This window comes from Choloepus didactylus, chromosome 10 (assembly GCF_015220235.1).
Source record: "Choloepus didactylus isolate mChoDid1 chromosome 10, mChoDid1.pri, whole genome shotgun sequence".
NCBI classification, from domain to species: domain Eukaryota; kingdom Metazoa; phylum Chordata; class Mammalia; order Pilosa; family Megalonychidae; genus Choloepus; species Choloepus didactylus.
This window is the reverse complement of record NC_051316.1, coordinates 85,159,906-85,177,975: the sequence shown is the minus strand read 5'-3', so window position 1 is coordinate 85,177,975 and position 18,070 is coordinate 85,159,906. Positions and strand designations below refer to the sequence as shown.

General features: G+C 43.4%; 1 protein-coding gene across 1 annotated transcript; it reads left to right on the top strand.

The window, feature by feature from the left end:
* Window positions 1-2,038: 2,038 nt before the first annotated feature.
* On the top strand, window positions 2,039-2,998 carry LOC119504987 (olfactory receptor 2S2). The gene has a single exon (XM_037797631.1). The coding sequence runs from the start codon at window positions 2,039-2,041 to the stop codon at window positions 2,996-2,998; it is 960 nt and encodes a 319-aa protein (XP_037653559.1).
* Window positions 2,999-18,070: the final 15,072 nt, after the last annotated feature.

The window sequence follows — 18,070 nt, the reverse complement described above, 5'->3', positions numbered from 1 at the left end:
TGTTTAGTGGATTTATATACATTTGTATATGTATGTGCTATATTTCACATTTGAAAACATTCTAAATACCAAACAATACCAAATTTTACATATGGTAACGTGATATCATTTTCACCCATCAGATTTTAGAAAAGACCAGAGAGTCTCAAAGAGCAACATACCATTTTGGCAGAATGTGGGAAAACAGACATTTACATACTCAGCAATATCTATTAAAATTACAATGGACATAGAGAAGATATGTTTACCATATGTGCTAAAATATGTATATGCAAGGACATCTGTTGTGACATTGTTGTATTAGTATGTGATTGCAAAAATTACATGCCCCTGAATAGCAGACTGGTTAATTAAATAATGGTACATCCTTATGATGGAATGTATATAACCATAAAGAAGAATGAATGTTGAATTGCAACAGTTTCTCAGTCAGTAGCCTTGATTCTTGAAAAGGATTGTGTTCTATATAACTTACATGGTGTGACTGTGTGGTTGTGGGAACCTTGTGGCTCACACTCCCTTTGTTCAGTCTGTGGACTGATGGGTGGGAAACCGGGGACAAGGATTGAATGGATGTTGAGGGGAAAAGGGGGATAGGATGTTTTCGGTGTTCTTTTTTACTTTTATTATTATTTTTTTTAATTGTTTGTTTGTTTTTTGGAGTAATGAAGGTGTTCAAGGATTGATTGTGGTAATGAATGCACAGCTGGGTGATGGTGCTGTGAACAACTGATTGTGTACTTTGGATGGTTGTGTGGTGTGAGAATGTATCTCAGTAAAATTGAATTTAAAAAAAAACAATGAGCACTATAATTTTTTCTCGGAAAATTCACCAACATACATTGCCAAAGGAGAAAGACAAGATATTATCACAAATTGTATTTGTGTAAAATTTGTTTCAAAAATATTTATTATTACCTGCATAGAATGCCTCTGAAAAGAACAAACAAGAAATTGCTAATATAAGTTACCTTGCAGGAGAATAACTGGGTGATTGGAGCAAGAAGCTTAATTTTTACCAAATTTGGTTCCAAGTACAAGTACAGGGACTACTAATGGTGACGAGATAATCACAATGCTGGTGATGATGAAGAGGGTCAGATGCATTGAGATTGAAATCCCGGCTCTGGCATTCACAAGACATGTGGTGTTTGGCAACTTGCTTTAATTTCTAAAGTCTAGTTCCTCAAATAAAAACAATTGTGGGTTAATAATAAAAATCTCCCAGGACAGATGGATTTCATTGAACTGACTGAGATAATATATGGAAAGTGTTTGTCTAATATATGGAAATTGGCACTTCATAGCAGCTCAATGAATGCAGCTCCCTCTGCTGCCACGGATGATGTCATCAGCCTTCCGTTGTGTCTCCCGTCCAGGATGTGTAGGACTTGGACCTGGGGACAAGGCACCCATCCCTGAGGGAGCACTGGGTCAGCTCAGGAGGAAGCTGCACCTGCCGTGGGCTTCAATCCGGCCGGCCTGTCCCAGCTACTGCCTCTAATTGGGATGAGGGGTTGTGGTCCCCGGAGCCCCCAGGAATGTGTTGGGGTGCACCCTGGGCACACCTGACATTCCAAACTTTAAATTGCTTCTGGGATTAGCAAGTTCCCTGTTGGATCACTAGGGATTCAGTGCCCTGTGGAGTCCATGGGGGCTACCGGAGGACTCCCTCCAGCTGCCAGGGAAAGTGGACCCTTGGGACTCCTGGGCCTCACCAGGGTGACAAGTCCTCTACGTGAAGAGTCTGTAGCTGGGGCACCCAGGGTTAGCAACCTCAGAACAGCCCCTCGCACATGCTGGAAATTGTGAAGCCCTTACCCAATGCTGATCCATTTAAACCTTGTTCCAGATCCTGCCTCATCTCATTTAAGAACTAAGGAACACCCCCTACCATCTCTTTTAATCATTTTTCTTTTATACACATATGTTGTCATGTTATGCAGCAGGGGCCTCTCCACATACTGGATGCCTAGGGCTCTTCTTTAGGAAGGCTGATAAGCTGCTTTGCACTTTCTGAAGACAGAGGGAGTGTTACATGGAGAAAGCAAATAGGAGCTCTCCTGTGGTGGGGTTCATTCTCCTGGGACTTTCTGACCACCCAAAACTGGAGAAAACGTTCTTTGTGCTCATCCTGCTGATGTACCTGGTGATCCTGCTGGGCAATGGGCTCCTCATCCTGGTGACCATCCTTGACTCCCGCCTGCACACACCCATGTACTTCTTCCTGGGGAACCTCTCCTTCCTGGACATCTGCTTCACAACCTCCTCTGTTCCTCTGATTCTGCACAGCCTCCTGAGCCCCCGGGAAACCATCTCTTTCTCAGCCTGTGCAGTGCAGATGGCTCTCTCCTTCGCCTTGGCAGGAACAGAGTGCCTGCTCCTGGGCACGATGGCCTTTGATCGCTATGTGGCCATCTGCAACCCCCTGAGATACCCCATTGTCATGAGCAAGGCTGCCTACGTGCCCATGGCTGCCGGCTCCTGGGCCATTGGGGGTGCTGCTTCTGTGGTACACACATCTTTGACGATTCGGCTGCCCTTCTGTGGGGACAATGTCATCAACCACTTCTTCTGTGAGATCCTGGCCATCCTAAAAATGGCCTGTGCAGACATCTCCATCAATGTGATCAGCATGGGGGTGACCAATGTGATATTCCTGGCAGCCCCAGTCCTCTTTATCACCGTCTCGTATGTCTTCATCATTGCCACCATCCTGAGGATGCCCTCAGCTGAGGGTAGGAAAAAGGCCTTCTCCACCTGCTCTGCCCACCTCACTGTGATTATCGTCTTCTACGGCACCTTATTTTTCATGTACGGGAAGCCCAAGTCTAAGGACCCACAGGGCAAAGACAAACTGGACCTTTCAGACAAGCTCATCTCGCTCTTCTATGGGGTGCTGACCCCCATGCTCAACCCCATCATCTACAGCCTGAGGAACAAGGACGTGAAGGCCGCAGTGAGGAACCTGGTGGACCAGAAACGCTTCACCCAGTGAAGGTGGGAAGAGACCAGGTGTTCTGAGATCCCAGCTGCTCTTCCCTAAAGGTCCAGGAATATAAGGCCACCAGATGGGGCCCAACTTCATCAGAGGTTACACAGGTCAGTCTTTAACCCAGAAGGGCTCTGTGTAAGCAGGACACTACAAGCAAAGGTAATTCTCATTTGTCTTGTCCTTAGTCCTCAGTCTCCATGGTGGGTACTGAATAATTGAGGTCCAGGAAAGATGATCCTTTGCATTCTTACTGTTTAGCTAATGAAACTACAGGTTTTGTGGCAGCATGGGGAGTGAACAATTCAGAAACATTTCTTAAAAACACATATGAAGGCTGGCGGAGCTGGGGGCGGCCGGGCGGGGACTCGGTGTCCGCCGGGGCGGAGCGGGGCGCGTGGGAACCCCGGCGGCGGTTTCCCGGGATCGCGCCCTCGAATGCGCTTCCCCGTGCCCCGGCGGGACCGACGGTCGCCTGCTCCCGCCTCTCCAGACGGCGCCGCGCGGCGTCTCCCGCATGAGGGGCGGTCGGCGGAGCGGGGCCCTGCCCGGCCCCAGCCCCGGACCGGTCGCGCCCCGCAGCGTCCACCTGCCCTGCCCCGGGCGGGGCAGCGCGTTCCTGAGCGTCCCGGGCCTCCGCGGGCTGGGCGGGCAAGGCGGGGCCGGGGGTGCAGCTTGGGGGCTCACGCCGGGAGGGACGTGGCCGCTGCCCCCCCGCCGAGCGCCGCCCCTGTGGTCCCGGAGCACAGGAGAAGGCCGTGTGCCCGCTGCGCCCGCGGTGCTCCGCCGACCTGCTGAGGTCAGCGCCGCGGCCCCGGGTGCTCGGTGGGGGGTTACCAGCCTCTTCCCGAGGCCCCCTTTGAAAGCAAGTGCCCTTCCTTGGCGGGAGAGGCTGTTCGCTCCCATCCCACCGCCCCCAGACTGGGGCCAGCCTCGGGAAGATTGACCAAGGGACAAACCTGAGGCCTCGGCCACGAGGCCCCTCTGCTCCCAGGGTGTCCTCTCCCGCCCTGGCCAGCCTCATGGCCTGCCCCTGACGGCCACGGTGCTCAGAGCCGGGGGCACCGGCGCCAACGGAACGGGCCTCTGGCGGGGAGGATAGTGCCCCCGCGCGCTCCTGAGTGCGGCCACCAACTGCGAGGAGCAGGGGCTGGTCTGCAGGGGAGCGGCCAGGGCCACCTCTGAGAAGGGGACACTGTCCCTGCAGCTCGGCAGAGGCTCCAGGCAGTGCACAGGAGCGACCCGGCCTGGGAGTTCTCTTGGTGAGGCAGGAGGGGCTGCCCAGCTCCCGGTCCCACCCCCGTGACAACCTGGGCCGCCTCATTTCTGGAAACTGCCTCTTCCCAAATCTCCATTCCAGACCTCCCATCCCTGCCCCAGGCTCCACCTTTCACAGCGTGAAGCCCCCGGGGGAGGGGGGGGGCCCTAGCTTTGCTCTTCCCTTCCTCCCCTCCTTCCTTATCATATCAACAGATGAGTTTTATTCATCTTTAAAATATCACAAATAGGTCTGTCATCTCATTTTCATAGCTGGACAACTCTCAGATCTTACTCATCTGCCTGCTCAACTGTTCCTTTTTCAGAGGCAGAGAACCACACAAATGTGCTCTGATGTCTTTGTTTCTAACCGTTGCTAACTGTTGCTTGCTGAATCAAAGCTGCTGAATTTGATACAATGTCATTTCCTTCGAGAATTAACTTATCTATCTGGACTCGAGACACTGAATAAGCAATGCCTGGCCTCATCTGAACTCAGGATACATTTTTCACCAAGAGATTTCGGATTGCAACCAGAGACCTACTCTTCCAGAATACTGACGCTGTGGGGAGCCTCCCCCCGAGCTCTTCATGCCCTGGAAGCCCATGTTTACATTCTGTGACAACGACACAGAGTGCACCTTAGCCAGTCCCGGGGCCTGCCCTCACGCTGCCAGCACGCAGCCTCCTCTTCTCCCGAGGTGGCTGGGTTCCCCATGGGGGGTGGAGGGGACTGAGGTCCCTGCAGGGTTCCTCTGTTCCCTTTGCAAAACTATGCATCACTTCAGCGGGATGTCGACACAATGGCATCATCAGGGTAGACAATCCTAAGGAAAACACAAAAAGAGGAAAAAGTTCCTGTAGCTACATGGCAGGGAGTTTGGGAAGGTTTCAGGATACAATGTCAAATTTTTAAAAATCAATTGTTTTATATACCAATAAGGAGCAATTAAGAATTGAAATTTAATGAACAATACCATTTACAGTGGCACCAACATATAAAATACTTAGGGGTAAGGTTGACAAAAGATATGCCAGTGCTAACATTGAAAACTAGAAAGCATTGTGAGGGAAATTAAGGAAAACCTAAATAAATGCAGAGATTTGTTAGGTTCATGGATTGGAAGACTCAACATTTTGATTTTCTGATTCTATGCTATCCCAATCCAAATGTGCAAGCAGAATTTGTAGAAATTGCCAAGCTGATTCTAAAATGTATATGGAAGTACAAAGGCTCTAGAACAGCCAAAGCAATTCTGAGGAAGAACAGGGTGGGAGGACTTCGGCGTCTCCTCCAGGTGTTCTGAAGCCGTCACCGTCCGGCAGGGTCGTGCTGGCCTGAGGTGGGCGGCTGTGGACAGTGGGGCAGGAACGGGCCCCGCGCCTATACGGCCATCGATCTTCAACAAAGGCTCACGGGAAATTCAAGGAGGGATAAGCACATCTTTCTAAGAATTGTTGCAGAAGACATCCAGTAGCCATGTCCAAAAATAAGCCTCAACCGGTCCTCGGTACAAAAATTAATTAAAAGTGGATCAGAGATCTCAATGTAGGAACGAAACTTTAAAACATACAGGAGAATGCACAGGATCAAATCCTAATGGCTTTGGGTTAGGCAAAGATTTCTTTTAATAAGACACGAGAATCCTGAAGACAGAACTACTTCGGTAAATTGGACTTGAGGAACGGTTACAATGCGAAGATAAGAGACAGGTGATCCAGTTAAGGGATGAACCATCCAGCAATTCTGCCCCTGGGGATAAATACAAGAGGATTGAGGAGCACATGTTCACCCCGAAATGTCCAAGCAGCCTCATTCGTAAGCCCCAGAGCAGGAACAACTCACAGGCGCATCAGCTGGCGTGTGGTAAAACATGTCTTCTCCATCCAATGGGATGTTATTCGGCTGTAAAAAGGAATCAGGTTCTGAGATGTGACAACGTGGATGAATCTTGAAGCCCTTATGCTGAGTGAAATAAGCCAGATGCACAGGCCATGTTTGTATGATTCCATTTATATCGAGTGTCTGGAACAGGGAAACCCATCAGCACAGGGGTGGGACGTGGTTCCCAGGGGCTGGGGTCAGGGGCCCACGGGAAGGGGCTGCAGTGCGTTCCGGGTCTCTTTTTGGAGCGATGAAAATATCTGCAATTGGATTTGGGTGACGGTTGCACCCTTTGTGAATATACTTGAAAACACTGAATTGAACCTTTAAAGGGGTAAACGCAGTGGTGGAAGACTTAATCTCGGTAAGCCGCATGGCAATTAAAAGGAATGAGGTATGGGATGGAGAACATCTTCTTGACCAAAAGGGGGATGTGAAATGAAATGTTTCAGTGGCTAAGAGATTCCAGAAGGAGCCGAGAGGTCACTCTGGTGGGCACTCGTACGCACAATATAGACAACCCTTCTTAGGTTCTAATGACTTGGAATAGCTAACAGTAAATACCTGAAACTAGCAAACTACAGCCCAGAACCCTTGAATCTTGAAGACGACTGTATAACAATGTAGCTTATGAGGGGTGACAATGTGATTGGGAAAGCCATATGGACCACACTCCCTTTTGTCCAGTGTATGGGTGGATGAGTAGAAAAACAGGGGCAAAAAAATCACCCAGTGTTTTTTACTTTAATTGTTCTTTTTCACTTTACTTTTTATTCTTATCACTTTTGTGTGTGTGGTAATGAAAATGTTCAAAAATGAGTTTTGGTGATGTACGCCCAACTATATGGTGGTACTGTGAAAAATTGATTGTACGCTTTATATGACTGCGTGGTGTGTGAATATATCTCAGTAAAATTAAAAAAAAGGAATGAGGTAAAAAAAAAAAAACACACATATGAAAATAAACCAATAAGGAGAAAGAGAAAGTATTAGTAGATGGCATTTAATATGAAGTAGTAAGAATTGGATGGTAACATAAAAGAAAGCAACCATTCAAATATGTTCAAAGAAAAAGTCAACGAAATTGAAGAAAAGACAAGAGACTAGAGATTTTTTTGCTCTTCTTCTGTGGAATAGTCTATAGAAATATCCTGCTACATGTGGAAATTAAAACTTAATCTTGGATCTATGCAATTTATGTCTTTTGTCAAAATTCTTTCCTGGTAATTCGCAAGCTCTTTTTGACCAAAGCATCTAAAACTACTCCTGCATAACAAAAATTTTCTTTTTCCTCTTTGGTTGCTGTCTTGTCTGCTCTGTTCTCACTTTATGACATTCTATGACAGATCCACTGGTCCATTATCCAGCCTCTCGTTTTCCTCAAATAATTTTAACCTCTCTCTCTCTTTCTAAATCTGAAATCCAGGAGAACAATTTCAATTTTTAATGCAGTTTTATTGTGATATATTCACACACTACACAAACCAAAGGAAATATACAATCACTGGCTCACAATATCATCACATAACTGTGCATGCAACCCCATGATCAATATTAGAATATTTTCATTACTCCAGAAAAGAAATAAAAATTAAAAAGAAAACCCAAATCCTCCCATACCCCTTATCCCCCACTATACCGATGTATTTGTAGAGTACATTTGTTACTGTTGATGAAAGAGAATTAAAATATTACTGTTAACTATAGTCCATTGTTTGCAATAGATACATTTTTTCCCATTTACCCCCCTATTATTAACTCCCTGTAATAGTGTTATACATTTGTTCTAGTTCATGAAAGCACTTTTTTATATTTGTACAGTTAATTATGGAGTTGTCCACTACAAGATTCACTGCGTCATACATTGCCATGTTTTAAATTCCAACTTTTTTCCTGGTGACCTACATGACTCTAAACTTCCCTTTTCCACCACATTCACACACCGTTCAGCACTGTTAATTAGTCTCACAATAACGTTCTACCATCACCTCTGTCCATTTCCAAACGTTTAAGTTTAACCTAGGTAAGCATTCTGCACATACTAAGCAATCCCTCCCCATTCTTTAGCCTCATTCCATATCCTGGTAACCTATATTCTATATTTTACGTCCGTGAGTTTACATATTATAATTAGTTCATATCAGTGAGATCATACAATATTTGCCCTTTTGTGTCTGACTTATTTCACTTAACATAATGTCTTTGAGGTTTGTCCATGTTGCCCCATGCTTCAGGACTTCACTCCTTCTTACTGCTGAATAATATTCCATTGTACGCATATACCACATTTTGTTTATCCATTCTTCTATTGAAGGGCGCTTGGGTAGTTTCCATCTTTTGGCAATTGTGAATAATGCCACTTTGAACATCAATGTGCAAATGTCTGTTCGCATCTCTGCTTTCAAATCTGGGTATATCCATTAGCGAGACTGCCAGATCATAAGGCAACTCTGTACTTAGCTTCCCGAGGAACCACAAAACCATCCTCCACAATGGCTGTATATAACATTTTACATTCCCAACAGTGGGGAATAAATGTTCTAATTTCTCCACGTCCTTTCCAACACTTGTAGTTTCCTGTTTGTTTAATAGCAGCCATTCCAGAAGGTGTGAGATAACACCTCATTGTGGTTTTCATTTGTTTCCCTAATAGCTAGTGAGGCTGAGCATCTTTTCATGTGCTTTTTAGCCATCTGTATTTCCTCTTTTGAAAAATGTCTATTCATGTCTTTTGCCCATTTTTTAATTGTTTTGTTTTTTTATTGCTGAGTTGTAGGATTTATTTATATACTCTGGATATCAAAGCCTTACCAGATACGTGGTTTCCAAATATTTTCTCCCATTGAGCAAGTTGTCTTTTCACCCTTTGACATAGTCCTATGAAGCACTTTAAGTATTCGATTTTTAGGAGTTCCCATTTATCTATTTTTCTTTTCATTTCTTGTGCTTTGGGTGTAAAGTCTAAGAAACTAGTGCCTATCACTAGATCTTGGAGATGTTTCCCTACATTTTCTAAGAGGAATTTTTTGGTACTGGTTCTTATTTTTAGTTTGATCCATTTTAAGTTAATTTTTGTATAAGGTGTGAGATAGGAGTCCTCTTTTGTCCTTTGGTTATGGATATCCAATTCTTCCAGCACCATTCATTGAAGACAATTCTGTCCCAGTTGAGTGGGCTTAAGAGCCTTGTCAAAAATCAGTTGACCATAGATCTGTCTATTTCTGAATTCTCAACTGGATTCCATTGATTAATATGTAGATCTTTATGCCAGTACCATGCTGTTTTCAGTTGCTTTTGAATTAAAAATTTATTTTTAGTATTGTTCCTAATAATGAATGAGAATCTGCTTGTCATTGGCCTTCTGCTCTGCAATATGAAATGTAAAAGTCAGTGGAACCATCTTTACAGAGTTCTGAGAGAAATGAGTTATGTCTATGGAATTCTACACACAGCTAAACATTGCATTGTATGAGAGTTAAAAAGACTCTGTCTGTCGTGAAAATACAGAAAGCACACATCCCCTTTATTCTATTTCTGAAAAAAAAATTGCTTTAAGAAGTTTCCCAGCAATGAATTGAAAACAAAAATTGAAAATGTGATAGGCATAGCATATAAGAGGCAGGTAAAGAACAATGAAATGCATATGATGAATAAAATCTATTTAATTCTTGATACCAAATTTGCAAAGATTCACATATGAAGGAATTATTAGACAATACATAAAGGTAAACAATAACAACAAAGCAATGATGTAAACTCCAGTTACAATTCCAGATGACTTCATCAGCTGAGAGGGGGAGAAAGAGAAGTAAAGTTACAACCCATTGAAGGTTGCATCTCATGAAGGATGTGGCGGGAAAGGGAGTTCTTAAAAATATAATTCATGGCATTGAGAGAGAAATACAATAAAAGTTGTAATATGCTTGTTGAAATTTTACGGGTAAATACCAGTAGTCTAGCACTAGGATGACAACTTTTCAAAGAAGTAGAGAATTAGGAAATGAACAAAGAAAGCTGTTCAAATGAAAATAGGTCACTTATCAAGGAGCTTACAATATTAATGCCAGTATATATTAAACAATAACACACATTACCAAGTGTTCTTTTTAGTAATTCCAAAATTCTTAACATCAAGATCACTTGGAGATCTGTTACTGCAATCCATTTCATTAACAAAGGAGAAACAATTGTCACATCAACCAATGTTGAAAATTCATTTGATAACATTAAACATCAATTTCTGACTTTTTAAAGCAACGGTCTTGAATAGAGGAAATCTTGCTTGACTTGAATGAAATATCAGAATAACAGTGTTCTAGTTTGCTAATGCTGCCAGAATGCAAAACACCAGAAATGGACTGGCTTTTATAAAGGGGTTTTATTTGGTTACACAGTTACAGTCTTAAGGCCATAAAGTGTCCAAGGTAACACATCAGCAATTGGGTACCTTCACTGGAGGATGGCCAATGGCGTCCGGAAAACCTCTGTTAGCTGGGAAGGCACATGGCTGGCATCTGCTCCAAAGTTCTGGTTTCAAAATGGTTTTCTCCCAGGACGTTCCTCTCTAGGCTGCAGTTCCTCAAAAATGTCACTCTTAGTTGCACTTGGGATATTTGTCCTCTCTCAGCTTCTCCGGAGCAAGAGCTGCTTTCAATGGCCATCTTCAAAATGTCTCTCATCTGCAGCTCCTGTGCTTTCCTTCAAAGTGTCCTTCTTAGCTGTAGCTCCTCTTCAAAACACCACTCAAAGCTGCACTGAGTTCCCTCTGTCCATCAGCTCATTTATATAGCTCCACTGATCAAGGCCCACCCTAAATGGGTGGGGCCATGCCTCCATGGAAATATCCAATCAGAGTCATCACCCACAGCTGGGTGGGGCGCATCCCCAAAGAAACACTCAAGGAAATCTAATCAAAACTGATAACATCTGCCCACACAAGATTACATCAAAGATCATGGTGTTTGGGGGACACGATACATTCAAACTGGCACAAACAGCAAACATCACGGTTGATGGTAAAAACGGGCATCAGGCCTAGGACCAGGATTCTGATATCTGGTTTCAATGTCTACCCCATCCAGGAGAGTCTTCCTAATGCAACAAGTCTAAGAAAAGAAATAAGAAACATAAATATTGAAAAGAAAGAAAAGAATAAAACTATTTACATATGACATGTTGTTTGCCTAGAAAATCATCTCCAGTACAAAACTATTAGAAAGATCAGCCGGGTGGGTGGAAACCATTCACATAGTCACAAAAACTTTCACACATCTAGGAAAAATATATCAAAATATTCTCAAGACCTATATGAAAGTCAAATATTTACAATGATCATGCACTACCAGGAGAAATAAGAAATATATTACCCTTTGGGGGTGTTGGGCAGCCCTGCCTGTCAGCCTTAGAGCTCTCTCAGTGTTTCCTCCAAGTTTCCACATTCCAAACCCTGTCTCCCCCTCTAATAGGTTTGTGAAGGCCTGTCTTCCACCCACTTTCCTATTCCCGCTAGGTGAGAACAAGGGGTCAAGCCCAGGGCTTGGAGGGAAGCACCAGGGACCATTGATCAAAGGTTCTCAAAAGCAAAGAAAACCAACCTTCACTTCAGCCCTTGCTTTGGAGAGAACCAAAGGGTTTAGACCGGACTCCTGACAAGAGGAGTCTGTCAGAGCTCTGCATATATACTGATTCATTTCTAACCTGATTACTATTGGTGACTTTTATCTCAATTTAGGACAATCCCTTATATGACCTGCATGACATTAGAGAAGCCAATGAAAGTTATCACACAACATGGGCAAATAAAACATGACAAATAATCTCAGACAACATGCCAAGAATCTAATAACCCAATTTGCTCAAATGAGAGCATTTCCGATGCCTATAGAGGCCAGACAGGAAATGCGGCTAAGGGAAGGGGCCAGGTGAGGGGTCAGGAGCTACCTACCTCTGCACAGGTAGCCCCTCCTCAGCTCTAGCCAACTGCTGCCCTTGGTGGCTGCAGAGTTGACTTGAGTGTCCCACAAAATGCTTCATAGTATCAGGACCAGTATTACGAGGACCAAACAAAAGTCATTGCTCAAAATTTGAGCAGCCAGGTTCAGCTATGGGTTGCCAAATTGCAACTTCGACTATAATTACACATAAATCGTAGTATTGCCAGAGTTCCTAATGACGTTACAAAGGTGAGTTCCGTCCTGCACTGTGCATCTAGTTGGTGGGAGAAACTGCTCTCCCACTCCCTCATCTCAGTGATTCTAATGGGGCTGCCAATCCTAGTACTCCAGCCTTTGACTATAGCACTCAGTCCAGTGGAAGGCAGGTGGCCTCAGTCAAACCATCAGAACCATTCCTCAGGATTTTTCTAACTGGAGCAAATAGAAAAGGGGTTTTGTATTAGTTTTCTGTGCTGCATTGCAAATCACCACACACTTAGCAGCTTAAAACAACACACATTTACTGTCTCACAGTCTCTGGATCAGAGGTCCATGTGGGGCATGGTTGCATCCTCTGCAAGGTTACAAAGTGTCACCTAAGGCTCAGTTCACATCTTGAGGCTCAAATGGAAGGTGAATTGGACTGCTGACAGCTCTCTTCCCTGACAGGAGAGAAAGCCTGTCCACCAGAATTTAAAACGAAGCCTGGAAAAGGTAAGTAGAGATAAGAAACAGATGGAGGGACAGATTCCTAATGACATGTTCAGTCCTGATCCCAACTGTGCTGAGTGTGGATCCACTCTTAACTTCTCTGTTATATGAACAAAGTTGATTTAAGGACAAAGCTGAGTGCAGTAAGTTTTCTATCTAACGGACTAAAATGTCCTAACAATGAGAAGCCCAAGGTTGAAGTGTTTTCACATGGGCACCCTCTTTTGCTGACCACAGCATACTCCAACTGCAATTCCATATTTATATGACATGGTAGATAACACCCAATTGAGACACAAAAAACTGCAAACCCATCTTGGTCAAATCCTAGAATTTTGTCCAAGTAAAACAAAAAACAAAAGGAATAAACTGTTTTCAGGTCTACATTGTCTATGAAGTTTGACACCAAAATCCTAAATCAAGGAAAAAAAAAAAAAGAAGAAAAAGAAAAAAGAAATCAGCAAAACAAAACAACTATAGCAACACACCTAAAGGATAATGGATTGTGAGCAATTTGAGTTCATGCCAAAAATGCACGACTGGGTTGAACATTAGAAATCAATTAACATAGTTCACCACGTGAACAGATTAAAGAAGAAAGATCACATGATCATCTCAATAGATATAGAAAAGGTGATAAAATTCAGTGTCCTGACAATAATCACTCTACTCCAACCAAACACCCCCACCTCTGCCACCACAGGCTGAGTGAGTGGCGAGACTTCCACTCTCCCCGGCCACATGTAAGGAGAGGACTCAAGCCCCCTGCCAGCGAGGTGTCAGGGAAGGCTGGTAGGGAGGGGGACTTCCACTCCCACCACACGGTGACAAGTCCCCACCACCTGGGATCAGCGGAGACCACGCGGAAAACCTGGACTTTCACCCCCACCGTGTGGTACTGAGGTCCCCCTTCCCCTCCCCATTTGGGTGGTATCAGAGGAGGCCCATGGGACACCCAGGACTTTTACCAGCTCCCTGGGTAAAAGGTCACCCTGTCCCGCAGTGTCAGTGGAGGCCACGTGAGGATTAGTGACCTGGCACTTCTGTCTCTGCCACCGGGGTGGTGTCAGCAGAGACCTAGGGGAATGGTCCTGTGCCCAGAGTGCAGTGGTGCTTACGTGAAGCTACACATGTGGTAAAATGAAATAGAAATATATGCACACTGTCCCAAGGCCAATTTCTTGGTTGTGGTATTGAATATTGTTAGTAAGCCAACAGGGGAAACTGGGTGAGGGTAGAGGGGACCTCTCTGTGCTAGCTTTACAACTTGCTGTGAATCTGTAATTATTTCAAAGTAAAAAGTTTAAAAAAAAACAGCCAAAAATAATTCAATGTCCCGTCATGATAAATATTTTTAGCAAACCAGGAAGAAAAGGGAGCTTTCGTAACAGATTAAGAGGTATCCCTAGAAAGTTACAGCCATTGGTAAAATGTTGAAAGTATTTTCTCTGGATGAGAAGAAATAAGAATATTTGTTATCACCACTTTCTATTCAGCATTGTACTTGGCTCTACTGCCAGTGCAATAAGACAAGAAAAAGAGAACAAATGCCTAATTTTTGAAGGAAGAACAAAACAAACCATCATTATTCATTGAAGATACTATTGCCTGCTAAATATAAAATTTAAAATCATTGGGAGATATATTATGCTATTAGAAAGAGAGTTTAGCAAGTATACCACACACTAAATCAATATACAAAAATCTATTGCGTATCTAGATCCCAGCAACACATTGTGAAATCATTTTTGAAGGATGTTAAGAAATATAAAACAAATAGGGATAAATATAGAAAAGTCCTTCAAGATCTTTACACATGAATTTATAAATAATAAACCCTTTTCAATGAGATTAAAATAGAGAAATACTCCACAGTGAATAGTTGAAAAATTCAGTATTATAAGATGCCAGTTGTCCCAAAATTGAATATAGACTCAAACCAATCCCAATTTTAAAATCACAGAAAGAATTACCGAAGAATTAAAGAAACTGATTCTGTCATTTATATGGAAGAAAAAAAACTAAGAACACCACAATCCATTTGAAGAGGTATTGAGTGGGTGTAAGGGGATGTAGCCTACAAGAATTCAAAACATATTTTAAAGACTTATTAACTAGGGCAATGCAGTATTGATTTTGGATAGATAGATTAACCAAGCGAAGAAAACACAGAGCCCAGAAACAATCCCATTCAAATACATGCACTTGATATATGACAGAGACAATATTGCAGATCAGTGGACAAAGGATGGGTTATAAATGCAACAAGGACAATTGGGAACACATATGTGTACCACGAGAAATGTATAAAATGTTTATATCAGCTTTCAATTATGAAGCAGCCCATTATTCATCAAACTAAAATGTATAAATAAGCTGGCAACATTCATACAATGGAATTTAGCAATACAAATTAATGAGCCATGCTCATGAGAATAGAAGAATCTCAGAAATATAACATTGGGTAAAGAAACAAGCCAGAAAACAACACCTACAAATGATTCCACTTATACAGAGCTTAGAGAGAGGCAAATCTACTGTACTGTTAAAGGATGCATACATTGATGCTAACATTCAAGAAAAGCAAGGAAATTGTTACGACTAAAATCAGAAGAGTTATTCTCTCTGGGAGGAGAGGACAGGGCACTGGGGGTAGGAAGTGGATTTCAAAGGTACTGGTGATGTCCTGTTTCTTAAATTGAGTGGTAATTGTATTACCTTTTAAATTGAAAATATGTGTTTTGTGGGTTTATATATGTGTGTCATATATTTCACATATAAAAATATTCTAAAAACCAAATGTTTTCAATACCAACTTTTAAAAACAACAATGTGATATCACTTTTCACATATCAGATTTTGGAAATGACCAAAAATTGTCAAAAAGCAATATACTTTGTTGGCAGACTGTGGGAAAACAGACATCTAAATACAGTTAGCAATATCTATTAAAATTGCAGTGGATATAAACAGATATGTTTACCATATATGTTAAATTATGTATATGCAAGAACACCTGATGAAACATTGTTGCACTAACATATGATAGCAAAACTGCATGCCCATCAACAGCAAACTCATTAATTAAATAATGGTACAGCCTTAAAATGCAATTTATGCTACTATAAAAAAGGAGAAAGCACCAGATTTTCTCTAGGAAAACTCACCAACATGTATTGATAAATGAGAAAAGCAAGATATTATCACAAGGTGTGTTTGTGCTAAATTTGTTTCAGAAATATGTATTATTACATGCATAAACTACCTCTGAAAAGAACATACAAGAAATTGCAAAAATAAGTTGCCTTGAGGGAGTATAACTGGGTGACTAGAGTGAGAAGCTTAATTTTTACCAAATTTACCTTTTAAATTTGTTTCCGAGTACAAGTACAGGGACTACTAATGGTGATGAGGGTAATCACAATGAGGGTGATGATGAAGATGGTCAGATGTATCGAGATTGAAATCCCAGCTCTGGTATTCACAAAACATGTGGTCTTTGGCAACTTGCTTTAATTTCTAAAGTCTAGTTCCTCAAATAAAAACAAATGTGGGGAGGCGGGGCAAGATGGCAGACTGGTGAGCTGTATGTTTTAGTTACTCCCCCAGGAAAGTAGGTAGAAAGCCAGGAACTGCGTGGACTGGACACCACAGAGCAATCTGACTTTGGGCATACTTCATACAACACTCATGAAAACGTGGAACTGCTGAGATCAGCGAAATCTGTAAGTTTTTGCGGCCAGGGGACCCGCGCCCCTCCCTGCCAGGCTCAGTCCCGTGGGAGGAGGGGCTGTCAGCTCCGGGAAGGAGAAGGGAGAACTGCAGTGGCAGCCCTTATCGGAAACTCATTCTGCTGATCCAAACTCCAACCATAGATAGACGGAGACCAGACACCAGAGAATCTGAGAGCAGCCAGCCCAGCAGAGAGGAGACAGGCATAGAAAAAAAACAACACGAAAAACTCCAAAATAAAAGCGGAGGATTTTTGGAGTTCTGGTGAACATAGAAAGGGGAAGGGCAGAGCTCAGGCCCGAGCTCAGGCCCTGAGGCGCATATGCAAATCCCGAAGAAAAGCTGATCTCTCTGCCCTGTGGAGGTTTCCTTAATGGCCCTGGTTGCTTTGTCTCTTAGCATTTCAATAACCCATTAGATCACTGAGGAGGGCCCTTTTTTTTTTTTTTTTTTAATCCTTTTTTCTTTTTCTAAAACAATTACTCTAAGAAGCCCAATACAGAAATTGCAATTTGGGCAGGTCAAGTCAAGAGAAGAACTAGGAGAGCTCTGAGACAAAACGCAATAATCCAGTGGCTAAGAAAATTCACTAAACACCACAACTTCCCAAGAAAAGGGGGGTGTCTGCTCACAGCCATCATCCTGGTGGACAGGAAACACTCCTGCCCATCGCTAGCCCCATAGCCCAGAACTTCCCCAGACAACCCAGTGTGACGGAAGTGCTTCAAATAACGCACACACCACAAAACTGGGCGTGGACCTTAGCCTTCCCTGCAACCTCAGCTGATTGTCCCAGAGTTGGGAAGGTAGAGCAGTGTGAATTAACAAAGCCCCATTCAGCCATCATTTCAGCAGACTGGGAGCCTCCCTACACAGCCCAGCAGCCCAGAAACGCCCTGGGGGGACGGCACTCACCTGTGACATAGCACAGTCATCCCTCAACAGAGGACCCGGGGTGCACGGCCTGGAAGAGGGGCCCACTTGCAAGTCTCAGGAGCCATACGCCAATACCAAGGACTTGTGGGTCAGTGGCAAAGACAAACTGTGGCAGGACTGAACTGAAGGATTAGACTATTGCAGCAGATTTAAAACTCTAGGATCACCAGGGAGATTTGATTGTTAGAGCCAACCCCCCCTCCCTGACTGCCCAGAAACACGCCCCATATACAGGGCAGGCAACACCAACTACACACGCAAGCTTGGTACACCAATTGGACCCCACAAGATTCACTCCCCCACTCACCAAAAAGGCTAAGCAGGGGAGAACTGGCTTGTGGAGAACAGGTGGCTCGTGGATGCCACCTGCTGGTTAGTTAGAGAAAGTGTACTCCACGAAGCTGTAGATCTGATAAATTAGAGATAAGGACTTCAATTGGTCTACAAATCCTAAAAGAACCCTATCAAGTTCAGCAAATGCCAAGAGGCCAAAAACAACAGACAATTATAAAGCATATGAAAAAACCAGACAATATGGATAACCCAAGCCCAAGCACCCAAATCAAAAGACCACAAGAGACACAGCACCTAGAGCAGCTACTCAAAGAACTAAAGATGAACAAT

Coding starts and splice junctions, on each gene's coding strand:
- LOC119504987 (XM_037797631.1), top strand. CDS start 2,039: ATGGAGAAAGCAAATAGGAGCTCTCCTGTGGTGGGGTTCATTCTCCTG.